Here is a 25,671-nt window from a genome sequence, read left to right on the forward strand (position 1 = left end):
ATCATTATGTTTATATATGCAACTAGTAAAAAATTTAAACTGCTCGTGGCAACGCATGTGCATTCTACTAGTTACTAGTAATAACGTAGGATTGTCATATGGAAACCCAAAAAATGTTTTCCAGCCGCTCAAGCTTTTCTTTACCTTAATTCGATCTATGTTCACCATGATTTTAAGTGCACGTGTTTTTTATTGAACACCGTACAGACGCAAGCGCTCATATACACGCGCATACACCCACCCATATGAATGCACACACGCATACCCTACCTCTATGAGCATCTCCGAAGGACTGAGCCGACATATCATCTTGAAATTTACGAAGTCGCCGTAGGCACCTCGTCGTCGACGGGAACGTCTCCTCCCACTGAATGCACATCGCCGGAAATAAGCTTATACACTAGAGCACTAATTTTATTTTGCGGGGAGTTGAAAAATCAATTCCACCATTTTTTTGAGAATAATCAGTTCCACCATTTTTTTTTAGAAGTATTAATTCCACCATTTATTTAGGGGTATCAATTCCACCAAAGTCTCATCGTCCTACATCTGCAATGGGCCGAAACTCCGTCATAAAAAGTTCAGCCCAACACCACTCGGACCCCCCACCACAGAGCTATAAAATAGAACCATCTCCAAACCCTCGCAAACCCTAGTCCCCCCACACCAACCACCCTTCTCCCGCCGCCGCCCCGCGAAGCAAAGCAGGAGGAGCAGGATGCCGGCGGGCCACGGTCTGCGGTCGCGGACGCGCGACCTGTTCGCGCGCCCGTTCCGGAAGAAGGGTTACATCCCGCTCACCACCTACCTGCGCACCTACAAGGTCGGCGAGTACGTCGATGTCAAGGTGAACGGCGCCGTGCACAAGGGTATGCCGCACAAGTTCTACCACGGCCGCACCGGACGCGTGTGGAACGTCACCAAGCGCGCCATCGGCGTCGAGATCAACAAGCAGGTATATATCGATCCCGTTTTCTTCCCTCGCGGCTGTGCTGGCACAGATTCTGTCGATCTGCGTCCCTGAGGTACTTGCTTCACAGTGATGCCGCCGTCGTGGCAGGCTCCCATTTGTAGGATTTGTTCAACTGATTGTTGTTTGCAATTGCGATTCTGTTTATTTAGTAGCTGTAATGGGCTTTTACAGCCTCTTGTTGGAAGGCTTGACATTCTTAGATCTGCCTGCTTGGTAGGTGTCGCATACAGAGGATTTAATGGCGATAGTGTGGGTTAATGCTTGTGCGGCTGCAGTCATCCAACGTTATCATGTTTTATATGCTCTGAAGATTCATTATGGTTGTAGTAATCCAAGATGTTGTTTTGTCATCAGTATGGGAACAAATGGTAGCTAAGGCGAGGAGGGTTGAAGCTGAAGTTGTTCAGTGTTTGTTGTACACACATGTTCCCTCAAATGGTTTTAGCTGCTTCCATTGCATGGAATACTAAATTTGGACTGTCCCAGCTTTACAATTCTATTAGTTTCGTCTATTGATTGTTGTGTGATTAGAGACTGATAAAGTGTTGAGTGCATTTACAATTATGGCATATTGAAGATTACTGCTTTGCTGAGCAAACAGTCCCCTAGGATTTCTGCCCAACAAAGATCATAGTAATCCATTCTGCTGTGGCCCTGTATACTAGCATGTTATCTCTTTTCTGAAGTAGATAAGATCCATTCTGTTGTTAGTGTTAAGATATGTATGTTTTGCCCTTTGTTTTCTTTGAACTACACCTCAGGTTATATGGCTGTATTGTGCTCTAGTGGAACATACTATTTTATCGTAAAATTTCATGTAGACTCAAGTTCAGGACTAATATATTTACAATCACAATCCTGTTTACATTGTCCAGGTTGGAAACCGCATTATCAGGAAAAGGATCCATGTCCGTGTTGAGCATGTGCAGCCATCCAGGTGTGCGGAGGAGTTCCGCCTGAGGAAAGTGAAGAATGACCAGCTCAAGGAGGAAGCCAAGGCACGTGGTGAGGTCATCAGCACCAAGAGGCAGCCGCTCGGCCCTAAACCTGGGTTCATGGTTGAGGGTACCACAATCGAGACCGTCACTCCCATTCCGTACGATGTGGTCAATGATCTCAAGGGTGGTTACTAGGGTGTTTGGGTTATCTGCCTGCACAACCAGTTCAAATCTATGGTGCTCTTATGGGTTGGATTTGCTCTCTGAGCAGTAGTCTGGGTTGGGTCTTTATTCATGTCAAGAAGATTTTCGGTGTAGGTTGCTATCATGAGTTTTGCAGAAATGCTATACTGTGCTATTTCCTTAAGAATGATGATGTGCTCTTTTGAACTATGTAGTTACATTGCTTACCTCCGAAGGTTCTCTTTGCCTCTACAGCCTTGGTACTGCAGAGCTGCTGCAGCTTGCTGTTTGTCTTTTGAACTTTGACCCAATCGATTCAATTACTTCTCAGTGCATTTTGTATATTACGTACTTGCTTGATCTACATCTTGTTTGCACGCCATAGCTTGGGGGATTGCTTCTCCGCTTGCTTGTTCCATGATGATTCTCATTGTTTGATGTGGATTGGCAACTGAGAGCAGTCAAAGTTCTTGAGTTGGCTTGTCGCTGCTCTATAACAGTACACCGCTGTGGCAGACGAATTTGTTGCTATTAGGGTGTTTGTCTGGACAATTTGAACATACCCATTTGTCCCTCGTTTCACACTTGTCCGCTTGTTGGAACTTCACCATGAGATGTTTTGCACTTCCTTTATGTTGACAAGTAATTCATTTGCTAGTTGAGCTTGGCAGTGAAATTATTTATAGTAGAACAAAGAGCGCAAGGACTCATTGTTGGATGAAGTTGAACGGAACAAGTAGATGGAATGATCAAGTTGTATCGCTCAAAGAACCCCAATCTTGCATAAAGGAAAAAAGATGACTCGAGCTCTCAATAATCAATTCAGGGTAGATGGAGGGTGAGGAAAGTGGAGGGTCAACTCAAGTATTCTTCGGTTGACCGCTTGCTTATCTTATCAAACGCACAACTTTAGACTGGTTCAAGGCTGGTGCCAAATGCCTTGAATCACTATCTATTTAGTTTTTTTTTTTGTGTTCTAGCTGTTTTGTTGTTGTTTTCTTATTTCAAGTCGGTCGGAACCTTGTACTATAATGATCACATGCTGCTCTCCTGCATGGTTCGAAGGATCACCAAGGAGTCTAGAATCATGTCGGCTGACATGGATTGAAATGGATGCCTTCCGACACCAATGCGTGCCATGACAATTGATTCATTCATTTACTAACTTTGTTTAAATTGTGTGACTTGTTGAATTGTTTGCCATGCAAAACATTATCGTTAAATTGTTTGAGATGCTATATCTACCATTTAGTAGTTGCCGATTATTTCCCTTTAAATAGGTTATTGTTCGTGCTCAAATGGATGAAAAATTCTTTACAAAAGAATAGGGCCTACAAGTAGGGGACGCCCTTGGGTATTAATGCTTTTTTTTTGGAAAGAAAGACACGTTTTATTCATTAGAGATAACCCTTACATCGTTTATCGGAATTGGTACAATATCACTATTTGCTCTTTAAACCATTCAGAAATGAAAGAAAATTTAGCCATTTTGGCCAGTTCATGAACGGCTTTATTTACTTCTCTGTTACAATGCTCAAATTTAAAAATTAGAAAATCACAAGCTAAATGGAAACAATCATAAAAAATAGCCGCTGCTGCTCCCGAAGATCGTCCTCCTTCCTCCATGATGTCGATCACCTCTGTATTATCCGAGTTTATAATAATACGGTTGCATCCTGTCCTCTGCGCCAGTAATATGCCAAATTTTAGGGCCAGAGCTTCAACCATCAGTACATCCGCACACCAGTCAATCTTACCATTTTCCCCAGCGACGAACCTTCCTTTATCGTCCCTTAAGGCCGCCCCCAGCATACCCCCAGAAATTTCATTTCCCTCAAGTGCTCAAATAAGATTACTAGTGACTCTTGGCAACTGATTAATGTGTATGGTCCACAGCCTCACAATGAGAAGATTTCTTTTCTTAATGACTTACAACTGTTATGCATGAACTCCCCCGATCCTCTGATTTTAGTGGGCGATTTCAACTTGATTGCTGCTGCTGCTGACAAAAGCAATGGTAATATCAATAGAGGGTTGATCAATGCATTCAGAAACTTTATGAACCGGTTGGAGCTCAAGGACATGTATTTGCATGGTAGGAGATATACTTGGAGCAATGAGCAACTGCACACTATCCTGGTCAGGCTCGACAGGGTTCTTTATAATCAACCTTGGAATGAACTTTTCCCCAATGCTCTGTTACAAGGCCTTTCCTCCGCTGATTCAGATCATTGTCCACTCCTGCTTTCAAGTAATGCTCTGTTCAAGCCACAGAGAAGATTCATGTTTGAAAATATGTGGGTACGGCTAGAGGGGTTCAATGAAGTTGTTACTGCAGCTTGGGATAGGGCTACTAAGTCGAGCAATCCGTACACCAATTTGCATAACAAATTGTCCTTCACTGCCAAGAAGCTCAAGTCTTGGGCTTCCTCTCTGCTAAGTGATATTCAGTTAAGGACCAGAATTGTCCACGAACTTATCTTACAGCTGGATATTGCTAGAGATAACAGGATGCTCACCCCCGAAGAGCACACTTTCAGAGGCAAGTTAAAGATGATGAGCCTCGGCTTTGCTGCCTTGGACAGATGTATGTTTCGTCAACGTTCCAGATTTCTCAGGCTCAAGGAGGGAGACTGCAACTCTCGGTTTTTTCACTTGAAGGCCACTGCTAGAAGAAGGAAAAATTTCATTACTTCTATCTTAGTTCAAGACACCGAATATACTGACCAGCAAAACAAAGAGGAGCATATCTGGCAACATTTTAATGATCTTCTTGGCACTTATCAACCCAGGAACTCTTCTTTAAACCTCGAAGCTCTTGACCTCCCTACCTGTGATCTAGCTTCCCTTGACCTTGCATTTTCGGAGGAGGAAATCAAAAAGGCTATTTTTGATATGCACCCAGAGAAGGCCCCTGGTCCTGATGGTTACACTGGCCTCTTCTTTCGCACCTGTTGGGATACTGTCAAATATGACTTGATTGCTGCTTTGAGACACTTCCAAGGGCTGAACACGCAAAACTTATTTCTGCTTAATAGTGCTGTTATTGCGTTGCTTCCAAAGCACCAGGGTGCTGTTAGGCCTCAAGATTTTAGGCCCATTAGCCTAATCCACTTCTTCGCAAAATTAATTGCCAAGATGATGGCTGCCAGACTACAACCATGGATGAACAAGCTAACCTCCCCATGTCAGAATGCATTCATTAAAGGGCGAAGCATACATGATAATTTTGTCTATGTTCAGGCAATGGCTAAGACCCTAAGACAGAAAAAAATCCCCTCTGTTATGCTTAAGTTGGATATAACCAAAGCCTTTGATTCAGTTTCATGGGAGTTTCTGCTTAAGCTACTGCAAGGTCTGGGTTTTGGGCCGAAGTGGAGAGGATGGATATCGGCCCTCTTTTTCTCTGCTTCCACAAGAATATTAGTCAACTCCAAATGCACTCAACAAATCCTCCATCGTAAGGGCCTCAGGCAAGGAGATCCCCTCTCCCCGCTGCTCTTTGTGCTTGTGGTGGACTGCCTTGGCAGGTTGATGGACAAAGCACAAAGGAACAACATCCTATCCCCTCTGGGTAACCAACTTGTTAAACACCGTGCATCTATTTACGCAGACGATGTCATCATTTTCCTCAAGCCTGAGATGCATGATTTTGGGGTTGTAACTGAAGTGCTGAAGCTTTTTGGTGAAGCAACCGGTCTCATCACTAACCTGGCTAAAAGCAAGATCCTTCCTATTCGGTGTGACGACCTTGACCTTACTCCCCTGCAGCTGGCTCTTGGATGCCAGTTGGCTAGCTTCCCCTGCACTTACCTTGGGATGCCTCTATCTGATAGGCGGTTGAAGCTCATTGACTTCCAAGACCTGCTTGACAAGTTAATTAAGAAGATTGCGGGTTGGAAGGCTAGGTGGATCTCCTCCACTGGAAGAATGGTACTCGTGAGGTTTGTACTTTCGGCAATGCCAATTTTCATGCTTCTGGCTGTTCATCAACCGAAATGGGTCATCAAGCAAATCGATAAGCTACGTCGTGCTTTTTTATGGTCTGGCTCTGATGCTGTCTGCGGTGGCAAGTGCCTTGTCCGCTGGACCCAGGTGTGCTCACCCATCTCTGTAGGCGGGCTTGGCATCCATGACCTTCAAGCTCAGGGGCGGGCGCTTAAAGTACGCTGGCTTTGGCAAAGCATCACAGATCCGGATAAACCATGGCAAGGTCTGCAGCTCCCTGTTGACAAGCACGTTAAGGCTCTTTTCATTGCTTGTACCTCCATCAAAATTGGTAGTGGTATTAAGATATCCTTTTGGCACGATCACTGGCTCAACGGTGAGATTCCAGCTGTTTCGTTTCCTAACCTTTTCAAGCATAGCAAAAACAGAAGAATATCGTTGGCTGAAGGACTCACCAATAGAAAATGGGTCACTCTTCTCAAGCGCAACCCGGGCACCGAGGTGTTGCGCGAATACATTGACTTCTGGCACAGATCCAGTGTGGTCACTTTCTCCAACCTGGAGGATGAGTTCATTTGGAAATGGTCAGCGGATGGAAGATATAATGCTAAGTCAGCTTACCCATGTCAATTCTGGGGCAGGATTGATTCTCCTCTTCCTGAGATCATTTGGCATATCAAGGTTCCACCAAGAATAAGATTCTTCAGTTGGCTCTTTGTACAGGGCAAATGTTTGACTGCGGACAACCTTGCGAAGCGAGGTTGGCCTCACAACCCGATCTGTCAATTATGCCACTTAGGGTGGGAGGATGGTCTGCACCTTGTATCTAGTTGCCCCTTCACGGCTGGTATTTGGGGCTATTGCCTGGCAATATATAATTTTCCATTCAACCTCTTACCTATTGCTCATACTGGCTCTATATTGGACTGGTGGTTAAAGGCTCTGGATGGTACAGGCAGGAAAAAGGACCTATCATCACTTATAATGACGGTGTCCTGGCAGGTTTGGAAAGAAAGAAACAGCCGCATATTCAACAACAAGGCAAACCACTTCCTGAAGGTCGCTGAGAACATTATCAATGAGCTGAATTCTTGGAGAATCGCTGGATTCAAAGGAGCACAATGGACAGGCGCGAGATAATTTCTTTCTTTCTTTCTTTCTTTTTCTAGTGTACATTTGTATAGCTTTTCCTTCCCCTTTCTGGCCTTCAGCCGTCCTGAACCTTGACCTGTATTTCTTGGGGTGTCTCATCCTATCTTAATGAATGAAATCAGCACAATGCTGTTTTTCGTCAAAAAAAAAAAGTTATGGTCAAAAGAAGCATCAACGTTAAGTTTCACACACCCCGTTGAGGGGCAAGACCATCCCCTTCTCTTCGTGGAAACCTTCGGCGAGGAGGCAATAACAAAGTTGGTTGTAAGAGCACGTATCACAAGTAATGCTTATGGTGAAGTTGGTCTTAAAAACACACTCGGATTCAAATTGGCCACCGTCACATGATAAAGAATTTATCTATAGTTTGAAGCGTTCTAATGCTTCGGGGTTGTGGGGTCGCTGAGGGCCTGTAAGGTTGTGTTTTGTTCCTGTTTAGTTTTATTTCCTGTTCTCTTTTTTATTTATTTTTAAACATTTTAAATCATGAGCGTTATTTAATTTGTGAACATTGAAAAGCAATGAATAAATAAAATTCACAATGTTTTCAGATTCATTAATATTTATTACATTCATGGATACTTTTGAAGTTAACAATCATTTTAAAGTTTGTGAACATTTTTAAATTTGAGAACTTATTTAACAAAGTTGCAGACAACTAGACACGCCGTAAAGAAGCAAACGCAGGTAGGAGAAGAAAAACCAAAGAATCAGTGATTCAGAGGGCAAGAACGCAAACAAACTCTGCAAAGTTTTCCCTACAAAAAAAAAACTGTGCAAAGTTTTGGCTGGAAATGGCAATCGATATATTCCCGAACAACCCCGAGTCGTCCAATGCATCAAGCACCAGCTTCAGGGCGTGAAACGTGACAACTATGCCCTCCCCTCCCTCCGGCTCAATCACAATCTTTTCTACGAACAATGGGAGAATGCTCTGGTTCTCCGAGCGTTCGCCCCCTCCTGGCAAAACGAACAAGCCGAAACCTCCCACAAACTACACAACGTACGGCTTTCATCTGCCATCAGCACCGTAGCGCGGCGGCGGCCTCGTGCACGAGCGAGCCCGTGGCGTGGGCGACGCCGTGCGCCGCCCGCTCGGCGGCCTCCCTGCACGACCCGGACTTGGACATCCGCCAGTTGTCGGGCTGGAACAGGTCGGGGCCCATGCGGAGGTACGTGAAGGCCACCATCCGGTCCTCCTCGGCGCGCTCCACGGCGGTGCCCACCACCTGGTCGTGCGCCGTGTCGTCGTACCGGGGCAGCGCGTTCTCGCCGGCCAGGCCGATGCCGGCGCCGCGGGAGGCCGCGGCGACCTGTCGCACGAGGCCCTCGGGCATGCACTGCGCGTCCTGGGGCTGCTCGTGGTCGCGCATCTCCACGCAGGTGAAGTTGAGCACCGCGCCGTGGCGGGCCAGCATGCGCGCGATGGGCTGGTACCCGTCGTGGTGCCTGGTGTTGTAGTACCCCCGCGGTGAACTCCGGCGCTTGGGATCTGGTGCCGTAGTGCCAGTGGATGCCGGCCACCTTGGCGGAGAGGTGTACGCCCGGCGTGCTGGCGAACACGGACGTCGCGCCCGACAGCACGCGGTCGCCGTGGTCCTGGAGCATCTGCGGGTACCAGGACATGAAGAAGTGACCGTACTGGCTGTCCCAGCCGCCGCCATCCTGACGGAAGAAGAGCGTGTCCTCCGGCCAGCTGAGGTAGTCACCGGCGTCCGTTGGCCCGGTGAAACCGCACTCCGGCTTGCCCGCCGCCTCGGCTGCTGCCATCAGGCTGCTAAGGGCACGTACAATAGTTGATAAGATAGTCTTAAGTTTTGATCTTGCATGTAATTTAGAGATGACAAAAAAATATATATACAATGAATCATTTTTTAACTTTATCTTTGATAATTTGAGAAATATACATGCAGTCAATCATCTTAAAATATTCTGGACTTGTGCATGCAGTAAGTACCCTGTCGTAGCATTCGAAGCGCCGATGCCGGGGAACCTCCCGGTACCGTTGCTCTCCGGGTAAGAAGGAAAACGCAGCTCGCCGGCGGGCCCAGGCCGACTTGGATTTCCAGCACGCATGCAAGGCAAATCAACTAGCTACCGCAACAATCAAACACAGAGGCCAAGTTAGTTTATGAGAAGGCGCGCGGCTAGGGATGTGCGACGTACGGCGATAGTGTTGCAGAGGAAGTCAGCAAAATGGTCACGGAAGGCGCGCATGAAGTCGCTGTAGCATTGGACGGGGGTGCGGCCCTTGAGGACGGGCATGGCGTCGCAGCCGAGCGAGACGTACTCGTAGTTACGGCGTCCCCATTGGTCGGTGTAGGCGAGGTCCTGGTCCTTGTCCATCTCCTTCGTTACCCACCTGGGCAGCGGGATGCTGCACGGGACGCAATCGGCATATGATCCAGTTGGCCGACGGAAGGACAGAAAAAAGGGAGGCAATGACATGGATGTAATTAGATGGCGGGGGACGTACTTGACGGAGTCGCCAACGTTGCCGCCGCACTGGTGGAAGGACATGACGGCCTGCACCTTGAGCCCAGTCTTGCGCGCCATTTGCATGACTCCATGTACCCGTGTTGGGCAAATAAGCCGTTGCGCCGTGTCGGACGCGTCCAACGCGTGTATGGGCGCGAACTGGGCGTGTTGGGTCCACGGCGTGTGTGTGCGTGTGTGTGGTGCACGGGGTTGCCTGTGCAGAAGTACACCGTAGACGTGCGTGTGTGCGCGCTCTGTTGGCGAGAATAAGGGGTGCGTGGAGTTGGCCCAGGGCGGGCTCGCCGCGACCAGGACGTGTGCGTGCATATTGGGTGCGGGCAGAGCGGGCCAGACCAGGCGCTCGGCGTGTGCGGGGACGTGGGGTGCGCGCCCAGACGTGGCCCAGGGTATAAGACCCCCCTAGACGTTGTAACAGGTGCGGGCTGATTCCGTGCTCAGGGAAAAACAGAAAACGCCATTTGTGACGGCGGTGGTGTTCGTGCGCCGGCAAACCTCGCTGTGTTCTCTTTGTGCCCCGTGTCTTCTTCCTCCTCCTTCTGGCTTGGGCTAAATCAAGGTCACACACACACACACACACACACACAGAGAGAGAGAGAGCAGCTAGGGCAAGCTCGGGTTTAGGGTTTTGGCGTCCGGCTGCGCCAACAATTGGCATCAGAGCCACGTTGCGGGAGGCGATCGCCGGCAATGTCGATCATGCCGTACGGCGACAGGACGGGGAGCTCGTTGCCGGCGCCGGTCCTGATGCTCACTGGTGACAACTACATCACGTGGGCGATCAAGGTCGAGGCCAACCTGGACGCTGCCGGGCTGTGGGAGGAGGTGGTGCTACCGGAGGACGCGACGGCGGCGGTGATGGTCAAGAAGGACAAGCTAACACGAGCATAATTGCTGGGGCCGCTCGCGGAGGATCTCCTGTTGCAGGTGGCGTCCAAGAAGACAGCGACGGAGGTGTGGAGCAGCCTCAAGACGATGTTCGTCGGCGCGGATCGAGTCCGGGTGGCGCGGCTGGGCACTCTCCACGGAGAGTTCGAGTTGCTGCGCATGACGGAGGCCGATACGCCGGACTCATTTGCTGGGAAGCTCGATGGCATGGGGCGCGCTTCGCGGGGCTCGGGTCAACGCTGGACGACGCCGCGTTGGTGAAGAAACTCCTCGACTCCGTGCCGGACCGCCTGTATGCGGTAATGGCCAGAATCGAGCAGTTCTGTGATGTCTCCACCATGGCGTTCGAGGAGGCGCTGGGTCGTCTGAAAGTCTTCGACGAGCGATTGCGACGACGCAGACAAGCAGGCGGCGAACGGGCGGACGACGAGCTGATGTACATGGCGGCGCAATGGCGGGCGCGAGAGCGGTAGTAGGCGGTGCTCGGGACGACGACGACGACGACAACAACATGGCGTCGGGCGGAAGCGGGAACCGACGCGACCGCTGCTACAAGTGCGGTGAGTGCGGTCATTTCAAGCGTGACTGCCCTCAGCTGCAGAAGGCGCCGTTAGCAGAGCGAGCACTGATGGCGGACGCCGGCGTCGAGGACGACGGCCTCCTCTGAGCCGCGGCTTAGGGGGTGAAGTGTTGGGGAAATAAGCCGCAGCGCCGTGTCAGACGCGTCCAGCGCGTGTATGGGCGCGAGCTGTGCGTGTCAGGCGCGTCGGGTCCATGGAGAGCGGGCCGGGCCAGGCGCTCGACGTGGGCGGGGACGAGGGGTGCGCGCCCAGACGTGGCCCAGGTTATAAGACCCCCCTAGACGTTGTAACAGGTACGAGCTGAGTTCGTGCTCAAGGAAAAATAGAAAATGTCGTTCGTGGCGGCGGTGGAGTTCGTGCGCCGACAAACCTCGTTGTGTTCTCTTTGTGCCCCATGTCTTCTTCCTCCTTCTTCTGGCTTAGGCTAAATCAAGGTCACACACACACACAAAGAGAGAGGTAGCAGCTAGGGCAAGCTAGGGTTTAGGGTTTTGGCATCCGGCCGCGCCAACAACCCGGCGAAGTTGTACTTGTCGGGGTCCTCACTCTCCACGGTGCCCCACCACACGTCCACCATGATGCCCTCCATGCCCACGCTCTTGAGCACCGTGAGGCTGGCGACCATGGCCTTCCTCCGGTTCAGCCCGCTCCCGCACTTGTTGACGGTGTCCAGCGGCATCATCACAAACACCGGCTCCCTGGACCTCCTTGCCTTTGACCTGTGAGCCCGGCACGCCATCGACATCGCCGACCTCGACAATGCCACCGACGGCTTGCAAGCCTCCCGCCTCTGCAACCTCATGCTCGGCATCTTTGACGCATTCCTCTATGCGGCGACCGAGGCAGGGGCGGCCACACGACGCGCGGTGGATGGAGCGAAGGTGGCTGCTGCCACAACGCTCTGTGCCAAGTTGAAGGCCATTGTTAATCTCTCCTGTTAAGAATGTGTTTGTGGATTTTTTTGGATGGATCGGTGAGGCTTTTGTTTTGGGCAGGGAAAGATTGGGATTATTGGGAGGTCGGAGACCAGGAATATATCTAAAATAGTAATAAAATTTATTATTTATTCAATGGGCGGAGATCTCGACGAGGAGAGGATCGCAGATGAGAGGTTTAATTTGAGAAGAGCAAGGGAGCAGGGGAAAGCAAAAAATGGCGCGCACAGAAGGTAGGGGGAGGCTGACACGTGGCTTGTGGTTGGCCAGCCAACGGTTGGGTCTTTTTTTAGTTTTTATTATTGAAGTGTGTGGTCTGCCTTTATCTGCCCGTTTAGGCTGGTCATAGTGGGGAGTAACTTAGAGTAGTAACGTGCATTTGTTACCAGCCTATGTTGTCACCTCCATAGTGAGTAGTGTCATAGGTGTGGTAACATAGATATATTCATTTATTACTTTATAGAGTCATTTTGAATTAGGAAGCGCAATGTGATGGTAACATATTATGTTACTTTATTTGTCTCTCTCCTCTTTAATTACTAGCCACATCATCTTTTTTGCTTATGTGACATGCATGTTATCACCTATGTTATTTGCACTATGATTACGTCTATTCCAACGCCTCCATCAAATCACACACATCAAACATTTGAATATTCCAGCGCCCTCCATCATATCAGACATATCGAACTTCTAAATGTGTCACATATAACGCTGCATGAGTCCATCATCGAACTCGATGCATCAATTGTTTGTGTCGGATTCATTTAACATGCACATGTGGATTAATAACAATTTCAACATATCTATAATTAGATGTAAACATATACAATCACAACAAAAAACTTCAGAGAATCAGATACTGATGGTGATGCTTCACGTAATGATGATTCAAGAAATGATGAACCAGTCGCCTTCTATCTCATGGCAAAATCATCAAAGGATCAAGTATCCGCAAAACACCAAAGATCCATGACCGAATATTCTCCTGAATATATATCTTATGCCAAGCTGGTCGAGATCGCTAAATCTCAACATGATAAACTTGAAATGCTCGAGAGAAATCTCAGGAAAACCGAAGGATTACTGGTCGAAGAGATGGAGAAGAATCAAAAGTTGGTCGAAGAGCAGGATCCTCTTTCACCAACTATTGATGATCTTACCAATCGATATGATTCACTTACAGTTGACTATGAGAGTTTATCAGATGAACTCCTTAATAGAATAAAGAACTCGTGTCACTGAAAGAATCTCATAATGAGATGGTGTTAGAAAAAGCTTCTCTCTTCGCCGAGCAATCTGTTCAACTTCCTGATGGTTTTGCACCTCCTTGCTTAAAATGCCTAGAATTTAGCAATGCTGATTCTCATGCTGAAACCACTAATGTTGTCATAGAAAATTTTGCTACTACTGAAGTTGGTAATACTAACCCCTCTTCCGAGGATTTTGCTGCTATCACTGAAGAAAATTGCAGGTTAAAGGGCTTGCTTGAGACTGTAATGCTAAGAAGCCTAAAAGGGCATCAAACCTTATGTGATGTGCTCAAGAAGTCCATACTTCAAAAAAATCCCTAGAAGGAAGGATTAGGTTTCGAAAAGAAACTTAATGTGGATAGATCCTATTGGACTCCTGAACAGTATCCTCGTACTACTTGGATTCGTGCAAAGAGTAAAACCCTCGAACCTGAAACTCTAATTGGTTATCTTTTGCCCATTTCTGTTGATACTGACGAGTCAAATGACTCAAATTACAAATTCTTAAAACAACAGAATGGTAAGGTTTTTGCTCGATATGTTGGAACCAACTGCATGACAGGTTCACCCAAGAAGCAAATTTGGGTAAAGAAGTGCACTGTTGAAAATTTGTTTGTTACTGCTAACCTGACCGTGCAGGATAATTCTCGATGAGGAAATGGTTATCATTCCAATCTATGCGTCGACCGCGTAAACGATGCCATCATGCACTATAGCATTAGACAGAAATGTTGCCTCAACAGGATTGATGATGAGCCATAACCATGTATGGCGACCGGATTCCAGATAGACTAATCCCATGTTGAACAAGACAATGAGCTTGTAATCCATGTAGTCTTCTGATGGTGTGGGCACTTCGCAGATTACAACTTTCTGCAAACAGAGGTCGAGCCAAAAGCTTGACGCCTCTCGTGCGTAGTAGGCAGGAGTGTCCGGCGGGCCGCGAGGCTCGATGGTGACGGTATCCAACGATGGAAGGGTGATCTCTCGCTGGGTCATTACTAGGAAAAAGGCTATAGATGATATGGCCACTAATAGCGCACCAGACATGTGGTGCGCCATTAGTATATACTAATGGCGCACCATGTGTAGGTGCGCCATTAGTGTCCAAATACTAATGGCGCACCACATCCACGGTGCCCCATTAGTAACATTTTTTTTCATTTTTTTTTCAAAACTAGTAATGGCGCACCAGTGGATAGTGCGTCATTACTAGTTAAACTAGTAATGGCGCACCACATCCACGGTGCGTCACTAGTAAATTTTTTTCAATTTTTTTTTTCAAAACTAGTAATGGCGCATCAGTGGACAGTGCGCCATTACTAGTTAAAACTAGTAATGACGCACTGTCAACTGGTGCGCCATTACTAAGTTTTTCTCAAAAAAAAATTCAGAATTTTTTTTTTTCAAAACTAGTAATGGCGCACCGTGGGTGTGATGCGCCATTACTAGTTTAACTAGTAATGACGCACCGTGGGTGTGGTGCGCCATTACTAGTTTAACTAGTAATGACGCACCACTCCCACTGTGCGCCATTACTAACTTGGCCCAAAACTTCCACTGAATGCACCCCCTCCCCCCGTGGACCGCCTTTTTAGTTTAAAAAAATAAAAGAAATTGATGGAAATGTAAAAAAATAAAATAAAATAAGTTTCCCATGTGATATGTGGTCTAGTTGTTGGGAAAATTTACAAATATGAATTTCGACTTTATTTGCAAAATCTCTCTGGAATTTGTAAAATGGGCATAACTTTTGCATACGAACTCAGATTAAAAAGTTTTCTATATGAAAAATCATCTACTCGAAAGTTACATCCAAATTTAATTGGGGGAACCCCATTAAACATTTTCAAAATCCCCAAAAACCTAACAGAAAAAAAGTTACGGGGCTTTTAAGATCCGGAGGCAAAAAAATTCAAAAAAATTCAAACTTACTAGTGGCGCACCGTATGCTAGGTGCGCCACTAGTAACAGAAAAAAATGGTTTCGAAAAAAAATTTGAATTATTTTTCAAAATATGATACGTAATATGACCGGAAAGTTTGAAATATTTTTTCAAAATTTCATCATACTCATGAACTAAGTCCTAGACATCAGCAAGGTTTAATAGGATTGATATGATACATATATCAACAAGTGCGTGTGAAGTGAGGTGGTGCTGGGGTTGGATAGAACTACGAAGTTAAGCGTGCTCGGGCTGGAGTAGTGTGAGGACGGGTGACCTTCCAGGAAGTTTGACCACAGAGTGTGATTTGACCCGAGATTAAGCCATAGTGACCCGAGATTAAGAAAAAAAATAACAAAATTTGATTTTTTTAAAAAATTGCTACTAATGGCGCACTCCTGCGTGGTGCGCCATTAGTATACCAGATATTAATGGCGCAACATGGGCTATACTAATGGCGCACCGGTGGTGCGCCATTAGTAAAAAATCTAATGGCGTGGTGCTAGTGGCGCACCTGTAGTGTGCCATTAGTAGAGAAAATAGGTGCGCCACTAACAACCCTTTTTCTAGTAGTGGGTGTAGATATCCACGAGACGCCACGGACTACCGGTGTGGTGGATGAGGACGATACAGTTGGCCTTCATGCTCGCCCAGTAGTGGCCGCGCATGAAGGATAGGTGAACGGGTAGTGGTAGCATGTCGAGGGGCACCACGGCAACCTCCGTAGGATCGTCAAGTCGGTGTCTTGGCCACCTGCGAGGATCGGGCATCAGCAAGCAGCGTGTCTTGAAAAGAGCCGGCCGGTTGCAGACGAGTAGACCGGTGTGGTGGATGAGGACGATCCAGTTGGCCTTCATGCTCGCCCAGTAGTGGCCGCGCATAAAGGACAGGTGGACGGGTAGTGGTAGCATGTCGAGGGGCACCACGACAACCTCCGTAGGATCGTCAAGTCGGTGTCTGGGCCACTTGCGAGGATCGGGCATCAGCAAGCAGCGTGTCTTGAAAAGAGCCGGCCGGTTGCAGACCAGTAGATGGTACAAAGACACCGAGCATGCGGCCAGACAGACGGTGCTGAGTAGGTCCATACGACTACAGATCTGCTCCAAGAGAACATCGGGGAGGGAATTCCAATCGCGGCTCTGCGTGTCAGTCGGTTCTGCCATTGGGGTTTTCGATGCCTACGAGCCAGCGGGGAAGTGGATTTGGGTGGGCGAGCGAAGAAGCTTCTCCTTGTGTGGTCGAGTAGTGAGCGGGGAGATATGGTACACGCGAGCTACCAAGGAAGATGGCGCGGGCGGGCGAGCAGTGAGCGGGGGTAAATGGTGTGCGGCCTACGATGGGGAAGAGAGGAGGAAGAAGAAGAGAGGAGGAGGAAGAAGAGATGGCAGTACTGGGTAAGGCTGATTTAGTAACACCAACATGCTGGTTCAGCTTATTAATTACATGTCCCATCTGCTGCAGCGTGTATTGTCACTTCACTGTGAAGACTAGTTGAATAGTTCTCTCTGACCGAGATGGGGAATAATGGATCCCGAGGACTTCCTTTCTATAGTATCCCTATGCCTCTATGCTCACTTTACTCATTTTGCTCTGTACCTATTCACTTGTTGAAATCTGTAGAAAGACAAATACTCCGTATTTGGGAACAGAGGAAGGCTTTTACTCCGTACTATTTGGGAACATAGGGAGTATCACCATATGGAGGGAACAGAGGAAGCTTGAAATATGAACATGTCAATGGGAGGGAGTAAGCCCCATGCATGCATGCATGCATGCAACATGCAACACTCACACGTACACATGGACGCACACAACACTCACGCACCCATGCGACATACAACACACGACGCAACACACACGCTCACGCTCAAGTGCTCAACCTACTCCCTACGTCTGTGAAAGACTGTACATTTAGAGATTTACACATTGACCAGGGCATAATTAACGCCCAAGAGTAGCAGACTTATGTGTGCATGCGACAATTGAGATAACAAGATTAAATGAAGGCCGTTGCATGCTGTAATTAAGGATAGACATGTAGCCTATACCTACATCACAAGTTGGTGCATTAGTCAATCAATATCGATTTAGATTAAAGGCTAAATGCATTGGAAGTGTAGATGTACATCATGTACTACACTCTTTGTTTTATAGCCGATGTACACTCTTTGTTGGAAGACCGAGGGAGGACACGTGCATGCACTCACATACACAGCCAGGGCGGTTCGCGCGCAAGGGTTGGACTCGTGTCGTGCCTGCGTAAAGTTTTGTTTAACCGATTTCTTTGCTCTACCAACTGACAGGTGGGACCCAGAAACCAGGTGACAATTTAACCCGTCAACAAAGTGCCACGTCGACTATGTGGCCGGTCAGTAGGGTGCAATACGGTGCTCTACGATGAGCTAGTGATTGTATAATCGCCGCAAAACTATACATAGTGACCATAAAGAGCGTATTGTTACATACGTTGACCGCCAGTGTATTTTTCTCGTTTCAAATTAAGCCATATTAATCGGAAAGGACGCAGTATGGACAACTACTACTAGTACTAGTACTGCTTTGATGTGTCCTGTCAACTCGCCGAACGAGGAGAAGCTTGCTTACTACGCCTCTCCCTCGCCCACGCGCGCGATGGTTCGTAGGACGAGGAGAGGGTTTTGACTACAATGCCCTCTTCCTCTCCCTCTCCCTCGCCCTCGCCCCCGCCCTCGCGGTGGACGTGCAGCAATTCAATCGGTGTCAGATTACCAGAAGCATATTGTACTGTAGTATCATCATTGTTGGACCTTCTGAAGAGGCGAAGAGCCAAGTGCAAGGTTCACATGAGTACGAACTGTTGAGCCTCCCGAAGAGGCAAAGAGCCAAGCGCAAGGTTTTATAGGAGTTGTCGTCCTAGTAGGAGTGTACTACAACTATAGCGAACGATGCTACTGTATGATGCCGCCACGTCACGAATATCCAAAGCTGTGGCACCTTTTTTTCTCAAAGAGCGTGTTGGAGCCCGTGCAACAACCACACAAGTTGCACGTACACATAACACATTTACTAGTAATAAATTCTAAAGGACAAATGCTAGTATGCTACACAAGTTCATCTCCAATTCATGTGATAAATTTGTGCATGACTAGTCTACATATATTCACAGTGCTACCATTCACAATTACCGTACTCCACTTACACGTTATAGATGGGCTACATGTCCTCCTCCAGGTTCCAGCCCCAGGTGTTCTTCATGGATGGCACGATCCATAGCGGTGGGCAACGGGAATCATTGTCGCAGCTTTCTAGTCCGGTTCCACACGATGGAGACTCATCCAAGCTGAAGCGGCATAAATCAGGGATAGCGTGTCCCAACATGTCGTTCATCCGGCGGTGCGCACTGAAGACACAACCATGCTTCATGAACGGCATGCCTTCCGTGTCGTGCACGGAAGGTGGCATCCGCTTCACAATGGGGTAGCTGTCCCCGATGAAAAGCGAGTACTCTCCAAGAGTGTTCCTCGGCACCCACGTAGCATCACGGGGGTCGAACTCGGCGCCGTTCATCTGGTACACGCGGCATCCCAGATCTGGACACATGGTGACGTACATAGTCAAGGTCCATGCATAATAATGTTGTGCTCAAATATGATGGTTGAGGGAGTCCTGGATTAGGGGGTCTCCGGACAGCCGGACTATATCCTTTGGCCGGACTGTTGGACTATGAAGATACAAGATTGAAGACTTCGTCTCGTGTCCGGATAGGACTCTACTTGGCGTGGAAGGCAGGCTAGGCAATACGGATATGTATATCTCCTCCTTTGTAACCGACCTTGTGTAACCCTAGCCCCCTCCGGTGTCTATATAAACCGGAGGGTTTTAGTCCGTAGGACAACATACAATCATACCATAGGCTACCTTCTAGGGTTTAGCCTCTCCGATCTCATGGTAGATCAACTCTTGTAATACTCATATCATCAAGAATAAATTAAGCAGGACGTAGGGTTTTACCTCCATCAAGAGGGCCCGAACCTAGGTAAAACATCGTGTTCCCTGCCTCCTGTTACCATCCGCCTTAGACGCACAGTTCGGGACCCCCTACCCGAGATCCGCCGGTTTTGACACCGACATTGGTGCTTTCATTGAGAGTTCCTCTGTGTCGTCGCCATTAGGCTTGATGGCTCCTACTATCATCAATAGCGATGCAGTCCAAGGGGAGACTTTTCTCCTCGGGCAGATCTTTGTGTTCGGCGGCTTCGCACTGCGTGCCAACTCGCTTGGCCATCTGGAGCAGATCGAAAGTTACGCCCCTGGCCACCAGGTCAGGTTTGGAAGCTTAAATTACACGGCCGATATCTGCGGAGACTTGATCTTCGACGGATTCGAGCCCCTGCCTTGTGCGCCACGCTGTCGCGATGAGTACGATTTAGCTCTACCATCGGACCGTATTCGAGAGATCGCACCGGCAGCTGCTCCGAGCCTCAATTCGGAGCCAGTTGCGCCATCCATGGACGGGTGGATAGACCCCGTCACGGAGGCCGTATCCTCAGTGGCGATCGAGCCGAATATCGACCTTACCCTTCACGAGAGCCGTGTTGCCAAACTGCCGGATCCTTCTCCGGCCACGGACTCCGAACCGCCCGCGCCCGTTCCTATCGAATCTGATTGGGCGCCGATCATGGAGTTTACCTCCACGGATATTTTTCAGCACTCGCCCTTCGGCAACATACTGAACTCATTAAGGTCTCTCTCCTTGTCAGGAGGATCCTGGCCGAACTATGTCCGGCGGGATTGGGATGCGGATGACGAAGAAATTCGCCGCCCACCCACCACCCACTTAGTAGCCACTGTCGATGACTTAACCGACATGCTTGGCTTCGACTCCGAAGGCGTTGACGGTATGGACGACGATGCGGGATGCAAAGAGGAACCACTGCCCATAGGGCACTGGACGCCCACCTCGTCACATGACGTATACATGGTGGACACACCCAAAGAAAATAACGACGAGGAACGAAAGGACACAACGAAGGGTGGTTCCCTCGAGAAGAAGTCAAAGCGGCGGCGTAAACGCCGCTCCAAATCCCGCCTCGGCAGAAATAACGATCACATAGACCCAGCGTTAGAATAGGATGAACCATTGCCCGACCACGGCAACACGGAAATCAAGCCGAACAACCCAACCCCGTCGAAGATAACAGTCCGGACGACATCACACCGGACATGCGCCAGGAGCAACATAATGCCCACCAAAGGCTTGTTGCCACGGCGAGGAGTCTGAAAAAATAGAAGCAAAGGCTCAAGGCTGCACAAGACACACTCAAAATCAAATGGAGTGAAGTACTTAACACTGCAGCGAAGTACGACAGTAATCGCCACACCAAGAGCTATCCGAAGCAAAATTTGCTACCTAAATTTGATGAGGAGGCCTTAGATCCTCCACAATTAAAAAAGAAAACGGCCATCCGGTCGGATAGACGACCTCATAGCCAACATAAAGCGGCAAACGACGCCACACATAAACCAGTACGCGATCCGCGTAAGGGCTCACATCAAAAGGACGGCGCAACCAGATCCATCTACGGACCATGCAGGCGCGCTCCAACATACAATGCAACACAACAAATATCCGAACACCATGGTACGCCCAAATACAGGGGTGCCGCACACCCTCTATGTTTCACCGATGAGGTGCTGGACCATGAATTTCCAGAGGGATTCAAACCCGTAAACATCGAGGCGTACGACGGAACAACAGACACAGGGTCTGGATTGAGGACTACATCCTCCACATCCATATGGCTCGAGGAGATGATCTCCAAACCATCAAGTACTTACCCCTCAAGCTCAAAGGGCCAGCTCAGCACTGGCTTAAAAGCCTCCCCGAAAACTCCATCGGAAGCTGGGAATAGCTCGAAGACGCCTTTCGGGCAAATTTTCAAGGGACATATGTCCGACCACCGGATGCAGACGATTTAAGTCATATAACTCAACAGCCCGGTGAGTCAGCCCGAAAACTTTGGAACAGGTTCCTCACTAAAAAGAACCAAATAGTTGACTGTCCGGATGCCGAAGCCTTAGCAGCTTTCAAGCATAGCGTTCGAGACGAATGGCTTGCCAAACACCCCGGTCAAGAAATGCCGAGAACAATGGCAGCATTAACAAGCCTCATGACCCGTTTTTGTGCAGGCGAGGACAACTGGTTAGCCCGGTGCAGCACCAGCGACCCAAGTACATCCGAAGTCAGAGATGGAAATGGGAAATCATGACGCAACAAGAATAAGCGCCATAATAAAGAAGACAGTCCGAAGAGCACGACGGTAAACGCCGAATTTAGAAGCTCTCGGCCAGGGCAGCAGAGGCCGCCCTCCAAAGGCAACAGAGACGAATTGTCCAGCCTAAACAAAATTCTGGACCAAATATGTCAGATCCATAGCACCCCTGATAAACCTGCAAATCATACACACAGAGAATGTTGGGTCTTCAAACAGTCCGGCAAGCTCAACGCCAAACCCAAGGGGCAGGATACACCAAGTGAAGACGAGGACTAGCCTCGCAAGCAAAGCACAGGGGAACAGAATAAATTCCCACCAGAAGTCAAAACAGTCAACGTGTTACACGTGATAAAAGGGAGAAACAAAGTGGCACGTTTAGAGGAGCATGCCCCAGGGCCTATCACTGCAGAGCTCCGCCACTGGTCGTCCCAACCGATCACCTTCGACCATCGGGATTACTTGGCAAGTATCCGGCATGCAGGATGGGCTGCCTTGGTATTAGATCCAATAATTGACGGATACCACTTCACCCGAGTCCTGATGGACGGCGGCAGCAGTTTAAATCTGATATATCAGGACACAGTCCGCAAAATGGGGATAGACCCAACAAAAATTTGCCGCAGCAATGCTACCTTTAAAGGAGTAACGCCAGGCCCGGAAGCTCACTGCAGGGGCTCCCTTCTACTAGAGGTTATATTCGACTTCCCTGATAACTTCCGCAGCGAAAATTTAACTTTCCACTTCGCTCCGTTCCAAAGTGGCTATCAAGCACTACTCGGACGCGAAGCTTTCGCTCGCTTTAACGCAATACCGCATTACGCTTCCCTCAAGCTCAAGATGCCTGGTCCACGCGGCATCATTACAGTAAATGGAAATATTGAGTGCTCCTTGCGCGCCGAACACGGTGCGGCCGCCTTGGCCGCCGCACACTAAACGGCCTCACCAACTCAAGCATTTGACAGGTCGTTAAGACCACGGACACGGCTAGACGAGTCCAACTCAGCTATATGTAATTAATACAGGTTTGATGGCTATACCCCTATTACAATACAAGGGGCTCAACGCGCGCGCAAAAGTGGCAATAAGGTTCACCTTTACTCATTTTCAACTATACATTGTTTATTTAGTATAGCTTAACTTTTGCACGACAACTTTTCAATTAAGTTCCTCTCTTTTTCAGATGACCATCGTGCTACACCCGTCCAGGATACGACACAACGGAGACACAGACGCAGACGTGCAGCAGGGACCCGTTCCAAGGATTCTTTGTAGATTAAGACCCTGCGTAAACCTTTTTTACTGTCTCTTGTTGATTTACATCCCTCGGATTCTCAGTACAACCGAGAAGGATGCTGACGTCTTGGCATGTGGCCATGCCAGAATAATGCACGTACCTGGACACCAGGGGCTTATTACAAAGGGTACTGTTTAGACCCAGTTTACACCATAAAGACCGAATACCTTAGGGAGTGTTCGCGTAGCGAGTTTGGCCTTATATGCATCAGCTCCGAATCATGTGTTTGGTGAAATGTTGGGTTTGCCCGGCTCCTGTGTTTTGCTGCCTTACGTTCCGCTCTATCGGCTAAGGCGGCACCAGGAGAACTACTGCGATTGTGCCCTGGTTCATCCGGACGAGCACCTCAGTAGAGAAAGCCGAAAACTGAATGTCATGATATAGCGTGAGACTGGTCAACCACTCGATGACTAATTGGAATCTTCGGGATTCCTCCGCATTAACAAAGGGCCGTTTCCCAGCCAGGCATGTACGCACCCCGAATCCGGACGAGTGCGGAGCCACCAGGGGCTATATAGTACCCCCACTGTCAAACTCCTATGGCTAAGTGAAAGTGTTAAAGCATTATAGTCTGGTTGCCTAGTTCGCTGCGCTATCACCTCCTTGTTAGGACCAAGATGTTGGATTAAGTGTGAATACACGTCTTCTGCGAACACCCCCGCATTATATGCGTGGGGGCTGAAGCCGACGACTGCAATCTTTCAGGTTATATACAAGTATACATAAACGGCCGCACAGGAGGCATCACAATACTTTCGGGCAAAAGTATAAATATAGCCTTGATAAATTCAATAAAACATTGTTTTTACAATGGGAATACATGTCACTCAAACATAACATTCTTCAAGCACTGGGCCTCTATCGAACGAGCGCCCTCAAGAAGTTCTTCAAAATAGTGCTCGGCTGCCACTCGGCCTATGGCCGAACCCTGCGCCGCGACAGTGGTGGCATCCATCTCCGCCCAATATGTTTTGACATGGGAAAGGGCCATCTGCGAGCCTTCTATGCACGCCCTTCATAGCATTAATGCGTGGCACCGCACCAAGGAACTGCTGCACCAAGCTAAAATAGCTGTTCGGCTTTGGCCTTTCCGACCACAGATGATCCACGACAGACCTCATGGCGAGTCCGGGCAATCTATTGAGTTCGGCCCATTCGGCAAGCTGATCAGTCAATGGAAGCGGATGCTCTGGAACGCTAAATTGCGACCAGAACAGCTTGTCCACTTCACGATCTGTTTGATCCCGGAAGTATTCGGCCGCATCGACAGTGCTCGCCGCTAAGTCCATATATGCGTCGGCCGAACTCCACAGCCGATCCAGAGGGGCATACCGCGGATCGCCGAACTTCCTCCACAGCATAAAGGGCTTCCCAGCCGCAATGTCCCCGGCTTCACGCAGTTCCTCCTTCTTCGCTTTCATTGCAGAGCGGGTGTCTTTGGTCGCCATTGTGGCCTTTTCAAGGTCCGGAGCCTTCGCCCGATTTTCTTCTTCAAGAAACTGGCAGCGGTCAGTAGTGTCTTCTAACTTCACAGCCATTTTGGCCATTTTCTCTTTGCTCTTGCTATGAGCGGCCTTCTCGGCTCTCAACTCTTCGGCCACCTTCAAAGCGGACGCATTACTAGTCCTTGCTTGCTCCTTGGCTCGGGCAAGCTCCGCCCACAAGGCCTCCACGGTGGCAGCTCCATCTGCAGTCACAACATATTAAAGATACTGGCATCACGCTGCTCTTACTACATGACATCCACTATAAATATCACCTACCCTGGGCCTCGTCAAGCCGTTTGTTAACACGCTCGATGTCGGCATCCGCCGCATCCAGTTGCCACTTTAGTTCGGCAACCCCATCAGTCCGGCTAGCCACCGGAGCTCCAAACACCAGCACATAAAGGCGGTCTGGTTATTACCTGGGACTACGATCCTCTGTTCGCCGCCATTTTCGACGACAACCAGAGTCTTAGGGGCTACTATCTACACGGGGCACACCTAAAAATGTGCAGTTCTACCACAAATGCATATCATTTCACGTACCTCAAAGCCCGTCAGCAGACTCATAAAGGCTTCACGCAACCCGCTTTTGGCGGACGAAATCCTTTCAATCACCGTACCCATCAATGTACGGTGCTCTTCTGAGATAGTGGCTCGCCCTAGCAGATCCCTCAGTACGTCCGACCGCATACCAGACGGTGCCGGATTCTTTTGGTTGCTCTCTTCAAGAGCCGGATACTGAGGGCTTCGGGTGACCATGGGATTACCTTCTGGCCCTGCAGGATTCGGAGAAACTCTCCGTGATGACATTTCAAGGTCGCCTGCTTCTTGAGCCGGGGAGTCTGGGGGAGGCGTTTCGCTCTCCATCATCTCCGGAAGAAGATCCCCCAAGACGAGCTCTGCTGAGAAGGGCTCATATCCGAACTACAAGATAGATGCTTCGGTTATCTTCCTCAGAAGTAATGTAGTATATCTTCACTATTAAGTACTTTTTGATTACTTACAGCTCGTTAGAGGGCTGATCCCCGCACGGACTTTGTGCGGCAAGAGCACCCTCCGAGGCAGGACCCTCTGGTGGAGTTTTCTTCTCCCGTTTGGAAACCTTGGTTTCCGGATCATCAGAGGTAGTCCTCTTCCTCCCCCGGGGCGAGGGAATGTCAGATTCCTTCCCTTGGTTATCCTCCATCATGGAGGCGCTCGTTCCCTCGGTTGGAATATGTAGCGGTGGGGGCCCGCTTTCGCCCTCTTTATTCCCCCCTTCATCTTCCTTTGAGGGCACCGGGAAAGGTGCTGGCTCGAGCATCTTTTCCAGCACCGGATTGTCCAAGCCTTCGGGAAGGGCGG

The 25,671-nt window shown here is 48.8% G+C and overlaps 1 protein-coding gene and 1 pseudogene across 1 annotated transcript; one reads left to right on the forward strand and one right to left on the reverse strand.

Annotated features, from left to right (window-relative positions):
* Positions 1-631: 631 nt before the first annotated feature.
* LOC123044938 (60S ribosomal protein L21-1) lies at positions 632-2,346 on the forward strand. Its single transcript, XM_044467820.1, has 2 exons — positions 632-955; positions 1,849-2,346. The coding sequence occupies exons 1-2, from the start codon at positions 719-721 to the stop codon at positions 2,104-2,106; spliced, it is 495 nt and encodes a 164-aa protein (XP_044323755.1). The 5' UTR covers positions 632-718; the 3' UTR covers positions 2,107-2,346.
* Positions 2,347-8,050: 5,704 nt separating this feature from the next.
* Positions 8,051-12,081, reverse strand: LOC123181277 (beta-amylase 1, chloroplastic-like; annotated as a pseudogene).
* Between the last annotated feature and the right edge of the window lie 13,590 nt (positions 12,082-25,671).

The sequence above is a fragment of the Triticum aestivum genome, chromosome 1A, assembly GCF_018294505.1.
Source record: "Triticum aestivum cultivar Chinese Spring chromosome 1A, IWGSC CS RefSeq v2.1, whole genome shotgun sequence".
NCBI lineage: Eukaryota > Viridiplantae > Streptophyta > Magnoliopsida > Poales > Poaceae > Triticum > Triticum aestivum.

Bases quoted from the DNA above. Each gene is read 5' to 3' on its own strand.
- LOC123044938 (XM_044467820.1), top strand. From the start codon at position 719: ATGCCGGCGGGCCACGGTCTGCGGTCGCGGACGCGCGACCTGTTCGCG. The intron at 956-1,848 runs GTATATATCGAT...TACATTGTCCAG, and splicing joins GCGTCGAGATCAACAAGCAG to GTTGGAAACCGCATTATCAG.